This window comes from Hemicordylus capensis, chromosome 6 (assembly GCF_027244095.1).
Source record: "Hemicordylus capensis ecotype Gifberg chromosome 6, rHemCap1.1.pri, whole genome shotgun sequence".
Classification (NCBI taxonomy): domain Eukaryota; kingdom Metazoa; phylum Chordata; class Lepidosauria; order Squamata; family Cordylidae; genus Hemicordylus; species Hemicordylus capensis.
The window spans coordinates 92,041,587-92,063,258 of NC_069662.1; the positions used below are offsets into that span (position 1 = coordinate 92,041,587).

The window sequence follows — 21,672 nt, forward strand, 5'->3', positions numbered from 1 at the left end:
AAAGCAATAGTGTTAGCAAAGTTTAGAAGTCTGGCAGAACAAACAAGTTTAAAGTATCTAGCTGCCAGACCCAGCTTCTGTACAGTTGAGTGGATATGAGCAGGGGCAGCTTGCCCATTTATGCATCTGCCTGGGGTATATGATATCATCCCAAACTATGCCGTTACGGTATCCCTACAACTGTACTCAACATCTATATACTTATTTCTTGTAGACGGGCCATGCACGGCGACGTGGTAGGAAGGAGGCGATTGGCTGAGTTTGCAAGCAGAAGTACCTGATTGGGCAGTGGGGATTCCATATGCAGAGTTTGCAAGCAGAAGCACCTGATTGGGCAGTGGGGATTCCATATGCAGATAGGGAGAAGGAGCCTGTGAGAGCAGAAGCACTATGGTGATTGGGCAGTGGGGATTCCCTATGCAGATAAGGAGGAGGGGCCTGTGATGGTTAAGGTCAGTTGGAATGTAGCTGTTACTGGTCGGAAGATGTTCTTGATATAAAAGGATAGCAGGCAGGGATCTGCAAAAAGACAGGTTGTGAGGGAGGAAAGAACCCCTTCAGGAGAAGGGGGATGCCAAAATCTGTTAACTCAGGGAGGGAGAAAGAAAAAACATGAAGGGAGGGGGAAGGAAGAGTGGAGAAGAGTGAGTGGAGGAGAGAGAAAGAGAAAAAGAAGGGAGAGGGAAGAGAGACAGAAGGAAGGGTGAGGGATGGGCCTGAGCCTGTCAGCAGCCTGGGGGGAATGAGTGGCCATGGCACTGGCAGCAAGGAAGGGTCCAGGCAACCACTGCTGCTGTTTGGGGCTACTGAGGCCATTGTAAGAGGGAGGCAGGCAAGCGAGCGGGCGGTGGGGGGAGAGCGGCCGAGCGGGCGGTGGGGGGAGAGCGGCCGAGCGGGCGGTGGGGGGAGAGCGGCCGAGCGGGCGGGCGGCGGGGGGAGCGGGCGGGCGGCGGGGGGGAGCGAGCGGGCGGCGGGGGGAGCGAGCGGGTGGCAGGGGGAGCGAGTGGGCGGTGGAGCGAGCGGGTGGCGGGGGAAAGCGAGCTGCAGGGGATGTCACAGACAGTACACAACTGCACAGATGTTCTGTGCAGGGTCAGCTAGTTTGGTTCATATTAGTCCAGGTATTGCGAAGTTGATAGGGGTACACGCAGGCGGATACAGACACGCACACACGCACACGAGGTATGCCGGATGATCTCATAAGCCTACTGGAAAGTAGGCTAAAAATAACAATCTGAAGTGGAGGCTCTAGAACTAGGGATGGGCCCAGACCGGTCCGGAGACCATTCTAAAGGCCTCCGGACCGGTCCGGACCTGGCCAGTTCGGTTCAGGTGGGGGGTGTTCCTTTAAGGGCGAGAGAGGGTTTACTTACCCCTCCCACCACTTTTCCCTCTCCAGCACATGTATTCTATGTAGTAATTGGGGCGGCAGGATACCTCCCTGCCTCCCCTTCTCCCACTTGAGTGCAAAAGGCTGCACGGAGCCTTTTGCGCACGCGCACATCGTACGCGAGTTTCACGTCTCCCCAACGTGCGTGCATGTGTGTGGCCGCGTGCGCACGTCGGAGACGTGAAGCGCGTGCGTGACGTGTGTGTGCGCAAAAGGCTCCGTGCAGCCTTTTGCACTCAAGTGGGAGAAGGGGCGGCAGGGAGGTATCCTGCCGCCCCAATTAGAATACGCACGCTGGAGGGGGGAAGCGGTGGGAGGGGTAAGTAAACCCTCCCCCGCCCTTAAAGGAACCCCCCCACACAGTGCCAGACTGCAGCTCTGTGGTTCTGTGCACACCCCTATCTAGAATAAGCTATTACTCAGACGCCATTTGCGCTCCTCCTTCCCACCGAGTGTAGGCATTCACCCTGCTCCCCACCCCTCACAGGTATCTCCTCACCTGACTGCCGCTGCTGCTCCCTCCCACAGCTTGTGTCCCAATCCAGTGTCAAGGCAAGGCCAGTCCCCACCTCCTTTGCCCAAACTGCCCTTCCCCATCTCCCAGCTGCCTTGCTTCCTGGGCACACCAGGGTAACTGACAAGTCAGTGGTGGAAGCAGCATTGAGAAGGGTAAGAACAGAGCTTCTAGCATGGAGCAACGGTCTCTGCTCATTGCCACTCACAAGTTGAATTTCTTTTTCTTGTGCTCTCTTTCCCTCCATGACTTCAACCAACAGGCTTGTGCACTTTGCGCCATTTCTGGAGCAAAGTACAGCATACAAGCCTGTTGATGAAAAGCATGGCAAGGAAAACGGAGTGAGAGAGAACGCAATCCAAGCTAATGGCACCAACAAGCAGAGGCTGCTGTCCCATGCTTGCGTCTCACATCGCTGTCTCCGCCGCTGACTTTTGGTTTAAAATCCTGGTGCGCCCAGAAAGTAAGGCAGTGAGGAGATTGACCCCTCTCCCTGATGCTGACATTGGTATCGGGGGTATGGCTTGCAGCATCTTGGTATTACCTTGATCAGCGCAAGCCCTCAGACCAGTGCAGAGAGTGACAATGGCAGGCTGTAGCAGGGGTGTAGCTATAATTGAGCGGATGGGTTCAAAGAACCCGGATCCCCCAACTCCACTCCTCCCTATTTCTTTCATTAACTTCCTCACTCAGATGGGCCACCAGGGAGAGTGGTGAACACGGGGGCCCCCTCTCCTCTAGCTTCTGCCCCTGGGCTGTAGTCAGGTAAAAGCAGGCATCCTAGTTGCTCAATACGTTTTTTTAAAACTGTTTCCTTCATTTTCTATCCTATGGGATCCACTGTGCAGTTTGCAAAATATCTAACAACATTCAATCTGCCAGAAACATTTTTTGAAAAAGAAAAGAAAATTAGGAAGAATCAAGGTCAGTAAGCAGTTATGAAAAAGGCAGCCTTAAAGACAACTATTTTGACCGGCCACCTAAATACTCCCAGTGGGGTGGTCAACTGTGTCCTCAGATCCTTGAGCAAACCTGATCTGGGTGCCTTCACAGGAGTCAAGGAGCATTACCTAACCTACTGTAACCTATTAGTGGAAGGAAGCTTCTGTGGCTCACCTCCTTACAGTTCACTTCTTTGACCAGATTTGTGTGGTGGTACCCAGGCTGAATTCCTCATATCTCCAGTTCCAGACTATCTGCAGGCTGATATGAAAGAAGAAAAGCATTCCCTAATGTCTGCTGGAGCCAGACCATTTAGGACTTTGTAGGTCAATAGCAACCTCTTAATGTTTGCCTGGAAACCGACAAACAAACTGGTAGCTATTGCTGTCAGGTGACCACAGGAATTCTATGTTCCCTATGTCCATTTGCTGGCAAAAGACAAGGAGTAGAATTTTGATTAATCTGAATGCAGATTAATGTGAAAGGAGGAAGTCTATATGTTCGTAAGTCTGCCTACGTTCTCCTGAACTGATTTGGCAGCAGGAGCACAAAATCGGAAAGCTGAGAGTGAGTGAAACGTGGTAGGCTGTATTGGGGGAAGCCCAAACAGTGTTTCACTTGGGACAGATTGTCCCAACTGCCCCTTTCCCCTGTGAACTGTACTGGGGAAAACACAGCAAGGATTTCTCCTTTGCCAGGTTGGATGTCTTTGAGATATCAGCCGGCAGTGGATTTCACACACACACCTCCGCGCACGCACACCTCTACTTGCATATTTATAACCCCCACACACTACTAACTGAATACAGCTACTAATGCAATCAGTTTCTGAGAACTGAGTAGCTCTTGCCTGAGACTGGGCACCTGAATGGGCTGTGATTGACATGTCTCACAGAACTGGAAAATCCTCATAGTGTCAGCAGGCCTATCTAAATCTGCAGGATCTCTTTCCCTTTTCCCAAAGGAGAAATATACTGGAGAGGACTTAATGTGCAGATGTGAGACGTTGTCAGTCTATAGACTCAGGGCAGTTTACATGTGTTATAATGGTTCCTCTGTGTAAGATGAGTGGAGGGTGGAAGGGACAGTAGCTGCTGGTAGGCCAGGGTGCACAGTGACGATGTATAAATGCAGACAAGATGTTCATGAAGAAATGGTAAACAGTTGGGAGGCCATAGCCTTGCTGATGGTGGTAGATGTAAGATGTAAGAAGGTAGTAGATTAACCACAGCGTGGTGTCTATACCCAAGGGAATTCTTGGAGTGGGGAGTTGTTTGCTATACTGAGCATTGCCTAGAGACAGAGGATACAGCACACACCCCAAACTTCTGCTCATTATGCAAGGACTTGCCCATCCCTAGGCCACACTTCCATACATAGTCCTGCTATTTGGTAGGCATCCCACTAGTGTTTCAGTTTTTTTTCTCTCGTGCTTGAATATTGTTGTGGACATTGTTTGAATTAGAGTGGGAAAAGAGAAGTCTGAATATATCAGACCTGCTTGTTTTTTCCTTCAAGAAGTACAAAGTCTCTCTGTCTCTTTGTGTAGGATTTAACTTATCGCATTAAAAGAAGAGTCTTCTGGACTTGTTTTTAAGAAATGACATATAGGCCAATCACTCTTTAACTTGATGTATGTTAGTTTTTCAGTAATACTGGTTCTGGCATTTGTAGTCTAAGTATGTTTACCCTGAAGTAAGTCCCACTAAATACAATGGGACTTCTTACTTCCTAGTAAGAAGTGTAGAGTTGCAACTTTAGAAAGCCTAGGAATATACCTGTTGTGAGAGGGCTAGTGGCAATCTTTGCACTGTCCTAGTTTCTTTGTAAATTGATTCTTCCTGGACTCAAAATGTGCTGACTTACAGTTGCAACTTGAGTCACAAGAGAGAAAGGTCATTTTGTTGGATGAATGTAGGTGCTCATATCCCAGCACTTATTCATGTGCCTGATTAGCTTTGCAAATGTGCAGTCATTTCAGGCAGTCTGGCAGCTAAAGAATTGTGGACTACCTGTAATTTTACTATTGAAATGTTACTACATTCTGAACTTTAAAAAATAATAATAATAATGAATTAATCTTCTCTGAAGCTGCTACTTCTGTATAGGAAATATTTATTTTGTGTGTTACATTTTTCTTTGTGAATGATAAATCGGTATTCCTCAAAACTGAGGTTTTTTACAGTAACAAAGTCAGATGGGATAAACTAATATTATGTTCTTGAAATATTGATACTTTCAATTTAATGTAATGCTAGGGATCATTCCATACAAATTCATTAATTCATTTAATAATTTATTCCAGAATTTAGAATTTGATTTTTGTTCTGATGAATTGTTGCTGGGTTCTTTTAAAGCACAGAATATACATAGTCCTAATACAATGTATCATTATTCCTATAATCATTATTCTTATAATAGTTTTATTCCTTTAAACATCTTGTGTTGGCTGTCTGAGGTAGGGGCAGTTTGTTTCTCCAAGCAAACTGTTGAAGTTTGAAAAGTATTAGTACAATTGTTACTGAGTTAATGTTCTTAGCTAGCTGTTTTCAGTCTGCATTGCTTAAAAGTGACAAACAATATCCATTGTTTGAAGGGTTGTTATTGCCATACATGGTGTAAAACAGCAGAGGGCACTAGGCTGAGCATGATTTAGATGTCGAAGTGAATTATTAAAAACCAATGAACCAATTTGGATTTTCTTTCTTTCTGCCTACTCCCACTGCATGCAGAAATCTGACCTTGCATTGCAAAGGACTAGAATAGATAATAACGTTAATCTTAAGGATGCTTTGAGATTTGGTCTAAAATATATAAAATATATTTATATGAGTTAATATGTTGAATACCATATTTCTACACGTTTCTTGCTAAATTTTGACCTGGATCTTACAAAAAAAAATTTCAGGAATTATTTTTAATTTTTAAAGCTTAATTTTGTGAATTTTAACTTCTTCAGATGAAACAGTTTTTCTAGTGAATACTTGCCATCATTTTGGTAGAACTAAATCACCCATTGTGCAAAATGGAGGGGGGAACGTCTGTTGGTTTTAAAATTTGACTTTATCAACAGACTTTTAGCAAGCCATAATTGGTATGCCAGTATGAGATCCTTTATCTTAATGAACATTATCTAGATTTTTAAAATAATTGCTAAGCAACACTCCTCACCCCTCACCTCCCAGACTTCAGACCACAGTATGCTGCTCCTTAGGTTTCTTTCAGTAATTTTAGATGCAAAACATTAATTGGTCTTATTGTTTTATATTTCTTAACAAAAACTATTTTTGATGGAAGACATGTTACTATGGACCTTTTTTAATGGCTTGGAACCGTCTTGGAATGTGTAGTTGAGGTAAAAATTGACATTGAGACCCAAACTGTACATTATGGATTATGGTATATAACAGTAAACGCTCAAGTGTGGAGAAATATATTATTAGTTTTCTAACTGGCAGTATAATCTCTGTGAACAATTAATGTTGTTTAGTAAAATGTTAGAACAGCTGGCTGTGGCACCTGTAGCTAAGGTGCCTCTTTTACACTTTTCCCTACAACATCTTCAGTACTGTAACTTAACCTGATAACTTCTTGCTCTTCCCTTGGAAATAAAGAACAACAATTATTCCCTCTCTTTCATGCAGCCTTCAGACAATAGATAGCTGCTTCTATAATCCTCATGATAATCTTGATAGTTTTATTTATTTGATTTGTATACCACCCTTCCAAAATGGCTCAGGGCGGTTTACAATTAAAACAAACCACTACAACAGTAAAGAGCTAAAACAAATTAAAAAACAATATAACAATTAACAATTTAAAAACATTTTAAAACAACAATTAAACAATTACAGTGATAAAAATCCCAAAATCAGGTTTTTAATTTTAAAATAAACCAGATATTAAAACCCTCAAAATTTAGGAAGCTGAGAAAGCTTGGGTGAAACGATGGGTTTTCAAGTGTTTTTTGAAAATTGCCAGAGATGGGGAGGATCGTATCTCAGCAGGGAGCACATTCCACGGTCTTGGGGCAGCGACCGAGAAAGCCCATCTCTGCATAGCCACCAAACGAGTTGGCGGTAACTGGAGACGGACCTCCTCAGATGACCTCAATGGGCGGTGGGGCTCATAATGAAGAAGACGCTCTCTTAGATACCCAGGGCCTAAGCAGTTTAGGGCTTTGTAAGTTATAACTAGCACTTTGTATTTTGTCCGGGAACCTATTGGCAGCCAGTGTAACTCCATCAGTAAAGGAGTAACATGGTCTCTCCGAGATGACCCAGAGACCAACCTGGCTGCCGCATTCTGAACCAACTGAAGTTTCCGGATTACGTACAAAGGCAGCCCCACGTAGAGCACATTACAGAAGTCAAGTCTGGAGGTCACCAACAGATGTACCACTGTTTTGAGGTCATTGATCTCGAGAAACGGGCACAGTTGGCGTATCAGCCAAAGCTTATAGGAAGCACCCCTGGCCACTGCCGCAACCTGAGAAACCAAGGAGAGGTGTGGATCCAGAAGTACTCCCAGACTGCAAACCTGTTCCTTTTGAGGAAGTGTGACCCCATCTAGAACAGGCAGATCAAACTCGTCTCTAGAGTTCTGACCCCGCACAATAAGTACTTCCATCTTATCTGGATTCAGCTTCAGTTTATTCTCCCTCATCCAGCCATTACTGCTTCCAGGCAGGCATTTAGGGAAGATATGCCAGCTCCTGAAGATGTTGACATGGAGAAGTAGATCTGGGTGTCATCAGCATACTGATAACACCCAGCTCCAAATCCCCTGATGATCTCTCCCAGCAGTTTCATGTAGATGTTAAAAAGCATTGGAGAAAGTATGGAGCCTTGAGGGACACCATACTTAAGCTCAGATTTTGAAGAGCAACAGTCTCCAATTGACACCATCTGGAATCTATCCGAGAGGTAGGAGCGGAACCACTGTAAAACAGTGCCTCCCACCCCCAACCCCCTCAGACGTTCCAGAAGGATACTGTGGTCGATAGTATCAAAAGCCGCTGAGAGATCCAAAAGGGCCAACAGAGTCACACTTCCTCTGTCAATTGCCAATTGGAGATCATCCATAAGGCCGACCAAAGCAGTCTCCACCCCATAGCCCGTCTGCAAACCAGTTTGAAATGGGTCTAGATAATCAGTTTCCTCCAAGATTGCCTGGAGCTGAGAGGCCACCACCTTCTCAATTACCTTGCCCAGCCATGGGAGGTTGGAAACAGGCCTATAATTGCTCAACTCTGAGGGATCTAATGCAGGCTTCTTTAGAAGAGGTCTAATGATTGCCTCCTTAAGACAAGGAGGCATCCTGCCCTCCCTCAGAGAAGCATTTATGATTTCCACCAGGCTGTTTACAACAACCTCCCTTCTAGATTGAATAAGTTGGACAAGGGTCAGGAGAAAAAGTGGTAGGCCTCACCGCTCCAAGCAGCTTGTCTACATCCTCAGGAGTCTCAAACTGAAACCGATCCAGTAGAATCACATAAGAGGAGTCGTTGGGCACCTCCAGCTCAGACATCAAATTAATTGTAGAATCTCCATACAGGTCGGCCCAAATCCGAGAGATTTTATCTTTGAAAAACTCTTTAAACGCATCACAACAGGTAACTGATGACTCCAAATTCTGGTTCAAGGGAGGGGGGGCAGATACTAATCCCCTCACAACCCTGAACAACTCCGCTGGACGTGAATTCGCAGAGGCAATACTGATAGAAAAGAACCGCCTCTTTGCCGCACATATTGCCTGAGCATAGATCTTTAGATGTGCTCTATGTCGCAATCTGTCAGATTCGAGTCAAATCTTCCTCCACTTGCGCTCCAGTCGCCTACCTTGCCGCTTCAGCCCCTGTAGATCTTCCGTATAGCAAGGAGCCAAATTTGAAGCGGGTCGGAGGGGATGCTTGGGAGGAATCGTGTCTACTGCCCTAGTGAACAAGTTGTTCCAATTCTCAACCAGGGCATCAACAGGATCACCAGCAAAGCCAACATTAAATCCCTCCAAGGCTTCTTGGAATCTTAGTGGATCCAATAACCTCTTCAGGTGGACCATTCTAATGGGCCCCTCACCTCTGTGGAGGTGGGAAGTGGTTGTAAGTGCAACCTTAACCAGATGGTGGTCCGTCCATGACAATGGGGAAATCACAGGAGTCCCCACCCACCGAACACCACCCTGATCAGAGTAAAATACCAAATCAAGCATGTGACCTGCAATATGTGTCGGTCCAGAGAACACTTGGGATAGGCCCATAGTTGTCATGGTCACTATGAACTGCTGAGCCACCCCAGACAGATTGGTCCTCAAATGAACATTGAAGTCCCCCAGCATCAAGAGTCTGGGAGACTCCAACATGAGTTCTGCGACCAAGTCCATGAGCTCAGTAAGGGATTCGGCTGGGCAGTGGGGCGATCGGTGCACCAACAGAAGTCCCAATCTATCCCTAGTCCCCAAACTCAAGTACACACATTCAATATGGTCCGAAACCCTGACAGACCCTGGTAAGGGAGATGTTATCCTTATAGACCACAGCCACCCCACCTCCCCGCCCACGTCCCCTCATCTGCTCCTCTACAGAATATCCTGGAGGGAGAAGCTGAGACCAAACTGGACCATCTGCTCCTCTACAGAATATCCTGGAGGAAGAAGCTGGGACCAAACTCCCCCAACCAAGTCTCGGTAATACATACCAGGTCGGCCCCTTCATCCATGATCAAATCATGGATGAGTTCAGATTTATTTTGGACCGACCTGGCATTACAGAGGAGCAGGGAAAAGCTATGTGGATTGTTGGCAGTGCTCCCCAAGGTCAAAGAGCTGGCAGGACAGCCAGGAAACAGCTATTAAATTTCTGACTACCCTTCCCCTGGAACGGCCTGCTGACCTGCCAATGTTACTTTTTCTATTCCCCACCACCACCGGGATAGCTGCCCCATAGTCAACGAAGGCGCCCCCTGTCCCCCCATCTCCAGACAAACCCAAACACATTACAGCAACTTCAACCAAAGTCTAAAACAGCTTAAAACTAATTAACCAGAAGCCCCCTCACCCTCGTTCTCCCCTGAAGTGGCTCCCCCAAAGGGGAGCCCCTCTTTGGTGTTGCCCCTTCCGTGGTGACCCCGCCGGTGGTGGGCCCACCACCACAAAGAGCCTTCCTATAAAGCCCAAAACTGAGCAGGTGACCCAAGGAACAGCTGTCACTCAGGGGCTGGCCCCAATCCTGCCCCCACTTCCCACAGATTTTAACCTGAGGCTGCAGCCCCACAGGGGAAGCAAAAGCAGGTAGGCAACAGCAGAAGGAACCCCAGCACCCACCTAGTCTCTCACTCCAGGCAGCACTGGGTGGGAGGTAGAAGACTCTCCCTTTCCCTCTCTGCTGGGCTTCTAACACCTTTAATATCTTTATTGTGTCCTCTAATATCTTTGTTTTATATGTCCTCTAATATCTTTATTGTTGTTCAACACCCCTTCAATCTAAAATTCAGTATCCCAAACTGGACAATATTCCTGCAGCACTAGCAAAAAAGTGCTGTTACTTTCACTGCACCTTGTATACACTCTTAATATTGATGCAATCTAAAATAATTCCTGACTTTTTTTTCAACAGCATCCAGTTGCTGCTGCATATTCACTTTGTGCTGGACTGAAAATACTTTCTCCCTCCCGCCATCTTCTGTAGTTGTCCTATTTCTAGGCGTTGTTTCCTATAATATACTACTGCATTTGATCATCTCTTGAAATTCTGAAGAATGCTCTGAATTCCTTCGTAGATTTAAGCCTGTCTTCAAATTTACCCCTAAATCTTAACTTAGTGTTCAGAATGTTATTGCAAGATAGTGTTTATCTTCTTTTTTAAAGTTATGACTAAAAATAATGAAGAAACCCCACCCAAGGCAGACTCTTTTGATATGAGCTTATACTTCCAATTTGACACAGATCCTTTCTGATCACCTTGTTTGTATTATGGTTCATCTACTTCCAATTGCATATTTACACTATTATCTGTTTTATATTGCTACTTATTTGTCACTTACATGTGTGAAGTTCACCATTTAGGTTATTTAGAATCAGGCTAAATATAACATCCACAGGGGCCCACAGATTTGGGCTGGCCTTGATAGCCATGTCAAAAAGTGTGGATTCAGGACCCTGCCCACCACTTTCTAACCTCACACTGCAACTGTATGAAACCAGAGACAATTCTTTTCTCCCCTCCCCAGTTCCAAGTTTGAGTTGGAGAAGGGGATGAGAAACATCCCCTTAGTTGCAGAAACTCAGCACAACAGTAGAGTGATTCCCTCCCTCTCCAGCTTTGATCTGGGGGTTGTTTTGGTGTTAGGATGGTAGAGTATCTCAGAAGCCCATTGCTCATATGCTAAGCTTCCTCCTGAAGGAGAAGTCTGGCATTTGTTTGCTGGGCTGAACTTACTAGCCCATCACCCAAACAATGAGAGATCCTCCTTCCTTGTTCTGTGCTTCCAACTGTGAGAATGAATCCCTCTCCAAGTCCAAACTGAAGAGGAAAATTGGGAGGTGAAAGGACACTCTATGATGAGGGTGATAAGCAATTTCACTACGAATATTGTTGGGCAGATTTCTAATGACGGTCAGTATAAATGGAGTGAGAGAGCATTTAGCAATCTGTTACAGTACATAGCTCAGTACATCAGTGGAATATATTAAATTCTCCAAGAGAACTGCATGGAAATGTAATTAAACTATTTGCATTAATTTTCTAGGAGTATTTGCATTAGACTTGTTTCAAATATGCATTTTAATACACAACAGAAAGGTTCCTTGTTTTAGCCCTCATATGGAAAATAATTTGCTGTTTTCAGTTATTAATTGTTACAAACATTGAGAACAGCAATTTTGAGAAGATAAACTTGACCTCCTGATGATGTTTATCTTTGTACATTTCTCATTTATAAACACGCTGTTTAGTTATGTCTTCCAGCTTACTTTTGGAGTCAGTCAGGGTCAGATTTAGACACTGGACGATAAATCCAGATCTGTTGTGATGTTCTCCAAGACCTACAAAGTCAGTTAATGGCGCCTAAGCTAAGCCTTGAGCTTGAACTGTTTCTGGAGTCGAGAGTGAGGGGCAAGGGCTTGAGCAGAAGCCTTAACTGCAGCTGAAAGAAGATAGAAACCAAGCTGTATTTATAGCGGGCCGAGTCAACCCTGAGTCCTCATATTGTTTGCCAACTACAGGGGCAGATGCTGCATATCCCTGTACCTTTCTGTCTCTGAAGAAAGCTCCAGTCCCAGGTAGCTCTCTAGGCTAGGTTCTACCTCCTCAGACTATGAGGTTCCTTGTTCAAAACAGATATGCCTCTTGATTTGGCTTCCCATATATTATATTGCATCATAATGGCCAATAGTAAGTTCTCTGTTTGCATGGCTAATGCTAATTGATTTCAGGTCAAAATAGCAAAGACTACATCTTATTTCAAACAATCTTAACATGGTGGCCTTCCCCCCCCCCTTTTTTTTAGCATGGTTTCATATTTTTAAAAAGGCATTATAGAACAGCAGGCTGTTTGTTCCCTCTGGGTTTTTCTATGTAGTTCTCATTGCTTTGCTATGGAAATCCTTTTTCACCCTTCATTGAGCCTGTTGCCATCTCTTAGAGAGTTTAACCTTTCCCCTAACCTCCATTTTTGAAGTATTCATTCTTTCCTGCTCAACCTATGGTATTAAGGGACTCTTTTTCCATCATAACAATTTCAGTATATGGTGCAGATAAAGCCCTTTCCATTGTTTACAGTTCTAAAATCTGGCACACTATGAAATCTTGTGCTGCCTGTTCAGTTTACGCTGCATAGCTTTACCATACTTTACAGCTGAAACAGATTTAATGTGACCCTGATTCACTCTTGAAAAACTTTAATAAGTGTTAGTGTGAAGAAGCTAGTAAATGCAGTTCAGTATTAGACATCTTATGAGCTATATTTGGGTGTCTATTAACATGTAAATTAGTTTTGTCATGAGTGACTTGGAGATTTTCTGAAGAACATTTGAAACATAGCTGTGGGCCACCGAACTGTAAAACCACCAATATGTCTCTCAGAACTTCCTTTTTGTAAGAGACTTCTCTGATGTGATGCTAGCTTGTTTGAGCTGTCCACTATTTCTGGAGCACACCGCTGAATTTCTGTATAGACTCCCATCTTGAAAAAGACTACTCTACTTCAGTTTTCATGAAAGGAGTTGCTTTTTGAAAGCAACCTGGCATGAAAATTGCACTGCTACATCATAATTTACCACTCGGGAGCGGTGGGGAGAGGATGTATCATCTTAGATCAGGCCTGCTCAACTTCGGCCCTCCTGCAGATGTTGGCCTACAGTTCCCATAATCCCTGGCTATTGGCTGCTGTGGCTGAGAATTATGGGAGTTGTAGTCCAAAAACAGCTGGGGGGGCCTAAGTTGAGCAGGCCTGTCTTAGATGATAAACATTTGAATTGGCCTTAATGCTTGATCTGCCATTAGTTTCTGATGCAGTAAGCATGGAAGAGCTGTCTGAAATTGCCCTTAAGTGAAAACTCCAGACAATTTCCAGCCTTCTATCTTTTCCCTGACTCAAATTCTATGATCTTCATGTGGGAGCAATTCCAAACACCTCTCTGCATGAAACCAAGGTGAAATGTGTGTGTAAATTGGCTCTGAACAAATGTTTAGAAAACACAGGGATTGTACCACTCCAGAATGCAAATATGTATGTGAATATTTGTCCAGGTCAAATATTGTTTGCATGTGTTAAGCAAGAGCAGTGGGGAAGAAATATTTTTGGTTAGCCTTTAGTTTAACCCAATTTACTAGGCTTCACATGCAGGGGCTTTTTGATGTGCGGGAGTATTCAAACACTTCAAAAAAGTCCAAGATGGCTATACCAGATTATTCAAATATCTATTATATTAATTTTCCTGGGTGTGCCTTGGAATGTGCATCCCAGAGCCCAGCTGATTGGCTGGGCAGTGGACGCGCCTGATTGGCTGAGGCGCACCCAAGAGTATTGGTTGCCATGGCGCCAGCCTGGCTGTGGAGGCCAGAGGTGGCGGGCCCGGCCCAGCCACGGAGGCAAGGCCCAGGAGGGGGGAAAGAAAGGGGGGCAGAAGTGGCAGTGGGGAGGAGAGGTGGCTGGGCCCGGAAGCAGAGACTGGGGCAGAAGGTGGCGGGGAGAGGTAACCACCAGCCCCAAAGAGTGCACAGATGCTCTGTGCGGAGTCGGCTAGTTTGAATCAATAAATATAGGGAGGTGGCAATAAACATCAGTTATATAATGTGGCATTTTATTTCATTGTCTCCCTTCATCGACTGCTCTTTTTTGCTGTGGCAAAAATGTTAATAGAATCGTGTTGTTAAATGCCCATACAAAAATAATGCTTTGGAATAATAAATTGCATTTGAGCATAAATATTCTGCTTTAATTTGGGTATTTTTTAAATAACTTGATCATCTTTAATTCTGTTGAGTTGTAATTAGTCATGTAATTTAATGTTGCCTTGTACAACCTAAGGAAAGGCATAGGTTATAGTGATGATGAATACAAAATAATTCCTTCATCCTCCAACTGACAGAGCTTCTCAGCTTTATATCTTTGGTATATTTCTTTTTTTCTGCTTCAGAGGGCAAAATGATAATAAGCATACCTATTAAGATATGCAAGGGGCTGGCTATAGGTCATTGGTATAGTGCATTCTTGCAAGGGAGCAGGTTCAGTCCCTGACATCTCAGAGTAAGACTGGGAAAAGATGCCGGTCTGAAACACTGGAGATCTGCTGCCGGTCAGTGGAGAAAGTGCTGAGCTAGATAGACCAATGGTCTGACTCAGAATAAGGCAACTTAATATGTTCATGACCTTATGAGGGGCTATAGAACCTACTTTGCACTGAATTTGATAGCCACAACACTGAAATGCATTTATTTCAGTTTAGTTTTAATGAGTTTACAGCCTTGCCAAAAGCCTAGACTGGGTAGAAAACATTTGGCATGATGATATAGGGAATTTTGCACTACTAATATCAAACTGAAATTTCTTCATGAGCACAAGCTTGGGAGCACCTTTTTTATTTTTATAAAGGAATCCATTGCAATGAGTGTGGGCCTCTATCTAACCCATGACTTTTTCTAAATTTGCCCTTACTGTTGTGTAAGTGTTTGAAGGCATATAGAGCTTTTGTGATTCCCACATTCAAACCAACTAGCCCCCACAACTACTTAATTCATGATTCATGTAATCAGAGTGACTTTAAATACATATCATAATTTACTTCCTTTAAAGGTTATGTATCTTTTCCATAATAAGATGCAGATATTATTTATTCCAGTAGCTCTCACCGCAGGTTTAGAAATGTTGGTAAGCTGAGGATTGTTTTTGAAAGTAGGATTAAAGTGCCTTCCTCTTGTTACAGCATTCCCAATTTGCCTGCTGCATCAGTCAGAGCTGCCTGTTGATTGGAGGTCTGAGGTTCTGTTGTTGGTGTCCCAGCTGATCATCTGTAAATCTGACAGGCTGGATTGTTGAGCTGTGCCTTCCTGATGTGCGTCACAGGGCTCGGGGTTTTTTTGCCCAGGGATTAGTCAGGCTGCTTTTGGAAACGCCCTCGGCTGCACCTTGTGCTGCTATATTAGTGTTTGCCTAGCAAGAAGAATTTTCTTTTTGCTGCTGCAGCTGCTTCAGCAAGCCCCTCTGGTAAGTTGTAAACAGAGCTATTGCTTTCAAGAAAGTATTATCAGCTTTGTGGTATTACTTTGATACTGTGTGGTATCGCTTATTCTGGATGTGTTTGCTGCACATTCTAAACATCTTCGTGTTTTTAAACATGAATGAAAAGGAATAGGCATGGATTTATGGATTGATCCAGATTATTGAAAACTTTGCAGATTAGAATATGATAATTCTGGAGGTATGCAAATTTCTGTGTGTACCATGTTTATACACACAAATGCTGAAGATCAGATAATGTGGCAGACCATTTTTTAAGCGGTTTGCTTGGTTTTTGTTGGCAGCCTGCATGCAAGTCCTGCATCTCTGGAGTCTGCTTGCCACCTGTGCAGTTGCAGTAGGAAAGGATCAAGAACAGAAGAAACAAGAGTGCCCTAAGCTCAGCGCACAGGTACTCTCCCTTTTTAAAAAGCACAAAGCAAAACTTTGACCACCTGTTGTCCAATAATAAACATCATCCAGATTTGAGCACAGTTGTCAGTTTTGTATGTCTTGCAGATACAAAGTTCACCCAACACAGCTACAAGTCTAGGGAGTTGGTTAATATCAATACTTTAAATATGTTCTAAACAAGACTCTTGTGTAGCCATTACTTTTTTAAAAAGGCTTTAAAAGACTAGGCATATATCCTTTTTCTGTTTTAGGTCTATCTTCTTTGCTCACTTATATACATCAAGGCCCTGTAGCTTTAGTTTGGGTTTGTGACCAACTTCTTTCTAATTAGTTCTGAAACCACTTTTGTATCCATTACATTATGCCACCACTTGGGAAGAATTTAACAATAGCAAATCATGTGTCTGTGAGTATTTCAGTAACTTGCAGACAAAATAAGTTAGTAATCTTGTGCCATTTTAAGATGAAGTTGTGATATTTTCCCTCATTTTTTAGTTCAGCTTTATAACCAGCTGAAACCTTCCTGTATTATTTTGATTGCTTTCTGTCCTCTGTATGTTCTAGTCCAAAAATGGAATCTAACATAATGTGTATTTTCACATCTGTAAAACTTGGTTAAAGTGATGTAGTAATTGGCATGACGTTTGCTTTCTCTGTTAAACCTGTGAAAGAGCTGTTATCCTTTAATTGAATATTACATAACTGGAAAAACCTTCATTTATTTTATCTCTAGTATATTCTTTTACAGCCCTGTTAATGCAAATTGGCATGCAATTAGCATACATTTCATGTTTCCTCCAAATTACAAAGTTGTTTATAGATCTGAAACCAAACTGAGCATTTTCAAGACTGATTCTATTCATGCCTAGTTGGAAGTAAGTCCCATTTAGTTCAATAGCAATTATTTCCAAGTAGAGAGCCAGCGTGGTGAAGTGGTTATAGTGCTGGACTAGGACCGGGGAGACCAGAGTTCAAATCCCCATTCAGCCATGAAACTAGCTGGGTGACTCTGGGCCAGTCACTTCTCTCTCAGCCTAACCTGTTTCACAGGGTTGTTGTGAAAGAGAAACTCAAGTATGTAGTACACCGCTCTGGGCTCCTTGGAGGAAGAGCGGGATATAAATGTAAAAACAAAACAACAACAATAATAATAATAATAAGTAAGCGTATGTAGGATCACAACCATCTAGCTCACAGTTTCTCAACCACTAGTCCCTGGACCGCTGCCGGTCCGCGAAGGGTTGAGTGCCGGTCCCTGACTGGGAGTCAAACCCGCCCCCCAAAAAACTGTAATCAAGGCACTCACTTCCTCAGTTTTGCACATGGCACGGAAGAGGAAGAGGAGTATCACGGAGGCATGGGACCCTGATTCCCCATTGCCTCCACGTGCTGCTGAGATCTTCCTACAGCTATCTTATTCCCTATCTTTACAGCTTCAAATTTTATGCGGTACGGGGGTATGGAGGAAAAGGTATGGCAGTGGGTGCCACTTGAAGGGCTGCTGGTTCTTGCATGCTCATTGTTTGCAGCCAAAGGTTGATTGATTGAAACCCAGCTGCCTAGTGTGGCCGAGGCACCTTGAGAGGGAACGCTGTTTCCCTCTTGAATTGGTGGGGCATTGTGGTCCCTCGGCCCCCTGTAACCCCCTGGTCTGCACCGCCGGTGGAAGACTGTGGTTCCTTTTGTGACCTTGCCAGGGTGTGGAACCTCTGGCCAGGATCATGCCATGGTGAGGGCTAAACGGCGGAGGGAGGGAGGAGGGCTGCCTTGGCTCGGGCTTTGCAAAGAGGGAGTGCAGGTGGACTTTCCTCAGGGGAGGGGGAGCAAGCACATATACCAAGGAGGGCTAAGTGGCGGAAGGAGGCGGCGTGGTATGGGGGAGAGGCAAGATACTATTTTGGGCATTCATGCAAAAGGGTCATTGGATGAATGGCACTGGAATGAAGTGGTCCTGGGGATTTGATGCCCAGCGCGGTTCATGTCCAATCCCAACCGATTTAAAACCAGCTGCCTGTTGAGGCCAAGGCATCTTGAGAGGAAACACTGTTTCTCTCTTGCATTGGTGGGGCATTGTGGTCCCTCGGCCCCCTATAACCCCCTGGTCTGCACCACCAGTGGAAGACAGCGGTCCCCTTTATGACCTCGCTGGGTGGGGTGGGGGGGACAGCCTCTGGCCGGGATAATGCCGCGGTGAGGGCTAAGTGGTGGAGGGAGGGAGGACTGCCTTGGCTCGCCTCACAGCTATGCGCAGTCAGCATGTGGGACCACGTGAGCTGCGTGGCCCCAAAGGCAGGCTGGTGTGATTGGTGCATGCAGGGGAGTTGGGAGGGGAGCGCAGAGGCACGCTCTGTGAGAGAGGACGGGGGAACACCTGCTACACTCTGGTGCGCAAGCACAGCAGCGGCAGCTCTTGGACCCAGGCAACCTTCCGAGCGCAGTCTGGTGCACCATTGCCTCGCCCACCCTGAATAGTGCCTCGTCTCCCTAGCGAGGAAGACGAGGCACCCACCACTACTATCCCCCCCGCCCCACCATCTCAGAATCACGCCCTTCCCTTTAACGCCAGGTCCCCACTGCTTTTCTTCACATTTTCTTTCACCATTAAAAAAAACCCATTCCCAGCACCTGCCACATAACCGTTTTTAAGGAGTTTTGGAGGAGCTGCGCGGGTTTCATTAAGTCCGCCTCACAAAATGCACATCTAAGAGCAGGAACCAGATCAAGCCAGGTGATCATGACCAAGCAGCATTGACCAAGCAGCATTAATTTCAGTGGGTGGTCCTGACTAACGTCATTTGGATCTGGCCCTGCAACTACACAACTCCTGCTAAAACTCCACCTCCGTCATGAGAGGGTTAAACTGTAGACTTCGGGCTCTACTGACAACTTGCCCAGCTCTCCTCTCCTCACCTCCTTTTTGCTTTGCTTGACATCCAGCCTGATGAAGAGTTTTGAGGAATTCAAAAGCTTGCTTGTGTGTTGTTTTCATTGGCCCCATGCAGCTTTTGAATTTTTCTAATGGCCCAACATCCCCATTCCATTGAGTAATCACAAGCACCCCCACACACTGAAGACATACTGGAGACATATTTTTTCACCCAAGCTTTTAGATTCAGGGGTTCTCAACCTTTGGTCCCCAGATGCTGGTGGACTTCAACTTCCATAATCCCCAGCCATAATGGCCAGATGCCATTGTGGTTGAGGGTTCTGAGAATTTAAGTCCACCAACATCTGGGGACCCAAGGTTGAGAACCCCTAATATTCCATGTTTGCAAAAGTTTCTCAATTTAATTATTTTATGCTTATATTATTTTAATTATAAACTGCCCGGAGATGCAAGTTTTGGGGAGTATAGAAGTCTGCTAATTAGATAGATAGATAGATAAACTTAAACTTGAAACCCCTTTACTAACTGCTGGTCCGGGAAACTGCGCATGAAGAATGTAGCAGTCCCTGAAACTCTGCACAAAGAATTTAGCGGTCCTTGACTCCAAAAAGGTTGAGAAACACTGATCTAGCTCACTTCTGCCTTGGGCTGGAGCTGCTGCAATACAAAAGGAGCATCTTGTGGCAGACAAAGGTGCCCAGCTCTGTCACACTTGGTATTATAAGCAAAGAAGAAATGCCTTGTTTTCAGCAGCTGCAAAGCTCTTCTGAGATTGAGAGCTGAGACCTGAGTTGGGAACAGCCCTTAAACTTTAAATTTTAATGTGTTTTTATCTTTTTATGAATTTTAAATGTGTTATATTTTATGTTTTAATTCTTTACACCACTTAGAGATGTTTATACTAGGCGGTATATAAATTCAATAAATGAATAAGCAAGCAAGCACAGGGCACAGCAGCAACCTTGCCTAAACCTCCTTTGATTATGCTGCACATATGGGTGGGCAACTTTTAGAGTAAGGAGAACCTGTGCTATACTCACTCTGTGCTGCAGAGAATAGGCTTGAATTCTTAAATGACATAGCAAATCCTGAAAAACATTATGATTTTTTTAAAAAATTGATGTCAATTTTATGTTAAGTAGCATCACACAACCTCAGTGCAATTGATTTACCTATGTCACAATTCTTGTCATATTTTCTTCAGCATTTTAGCGATTTCTTTGTGAGGGTGTTCTCATCTCCATCTTTCAGAAAGGAAAAAAAGATAGCAGGAAATAGAAACTCTTTCTGATATGAGGTTCTATCAAAGGTAGAAATAAAAGTTTGTGCAGAATGCAACCTAAAGTGGTCTGTCTCAAGACGGTTTTGAAGCAGCTCATCACTTCAAAAAGCACAGATAAATAGATTACAGACTTGGCAAAGCAAGTGAGAACTTTATATATACCAGTAGTGTAGGCTTACAGGACTTTCTGTTTATAAATACGCTGCTCTGTTTGTTGTTTGTCCTTCCCTAGGAGTCTTTTTCAAGATGTCTCCAAAACCATGTCCTATATAATTGTAGTTGTCAATATTTTAACGCTAGATAATCATAATTAATATCTTTATGGCTAGTGTCCAAAATGTATAGACTATCATGGATGGATACAGCCATGTGGTTGGGGCTGAAAGTCACACAACCTTTGAGTGATTTTCTGATGTGCAAGTCTGCTCCTGCATACCTCCTTCAAGCTACATGTTCTCAAATCAGAAGCCAGGTATGAATGTTGAAAGAGATTTCTGAACTAAAGGATTATTTTAATGATTAAAAATTCATTTTAATTCACAAAGTGTCATTGGTTGTCTTCACAATCTTATTCACAAACCTTAGCCAGTTAAGAGCAATTGTAGAAAAATAGAGTTCTTTAATACTGTTGTACATACAAATCTTCAAATATAAGCAGCTGCCGCTGTGGTCCACATAGCCTTATGACCGATCTTTCATAATTGTACCTTGTTCAGTTATTTTAGTAATCTCTTGATGGCACCCTATAGAATGTTTAACTCTACTAACATTAATTTGGGTTTTATAAATTTAAAAATGCCCATTCAGGTTTATCTACATAGGCAAGTGCCTTATGCCATTGATCCATCTAGCTCAGTATTGTCTACACTGACTGGCAGTGGCGTCTCTAAGGTTTCAGGCAGGAGTCTTTCCCAGCTCTACCCGGAGATGCTGGGATTGAACCTGGAACCTTCTGCATGCAAAGTACATACTCTACCACTAAGCTACAGCCCCATTGCCATCTAAACATTGGCCTCTTTTTACTCTTCTCTCCAAATGACCCCATCCTCTTAAATGTTTGAAGATTTCTTGATCCTAGGTTTTCATAATGCTGAATCATGGTTTCCTGATCTTTTACAATATATCAATACTGAGATTTTGAATTTTCACTGATGTTATGACTTTCCTCAGGTTCTGGTCCATTTACATGAATAAGGTGGCAGTTGGGAGGCTGCCTTCAAAATCAAATTGAAGATCGCCTAAGGCCATCAGCCTCTTTAAAAGGTTCGAAGCATATGCTCTTGAGATTTTTAAAAGAAGAAAAAAACCTTGACAATACCCTTTCAGACCTTTCAAATCAGCCCACAAAATTTTCACTCACACGTCTGTCCGCACATACTTGTTTTTGTGGCCTGAAATGCATAGCTTTTATATTTGCTACAGGAGACCAGCAAAGTGGTTTCTCTCCTGCATTTTCTTTCCCACACCTCTCTCTTGTAATTCATAGCAAATAATACTGAAATTTGCAGAGCAAATGGGGGCAGGGGCAAA

At 44.1% G+C, this 21,672-nt stretch overlaps 1 protein-coding gene across 8 annotated transcripts in view; it reads left to right on the forward strand.

Annotated features, from left to right (window-relative positions):
* NT5C3A (5'-nucleotidase, cytosolic IIIA) overlaps positions 1–21,672 on the forward strand; it is a 48,088-nt gene that overhangs the window by 6,176 nt on the left and 20,240 nt on the right. For 2 of the 8 annotated variants that reach the window (XM_053261626.1, XM_053261632.1), the window contains exons 1-3: positions 13,898–14,036; positions 15,267–15,547; positions 15,865–15,971. The exons of 2 other annotated variants lie outside the window; for them this stretch is intronic. In XM_053261626.1, coding sequence (XP_053117601.1) covers positions 15,870–15,971 — 102 coding nt within the window. In that variant the 5' untranslated portion in view covers positions 13,898–14,036; positions 15,267–15,547; positions 15,865–15,869. Of the gene's footprint in view, positions 1–470; positions 534–13,894; positions 14,037–15,266; positions 15,548–15,864; positions 15,972–21,672 lie in introns of those variants that run through there. 4 more of the 8 variants (XM_053261629.1, XM_053261627.1, XM_053261628.1 and 1 more) reach the window with 3 other exon arrangements.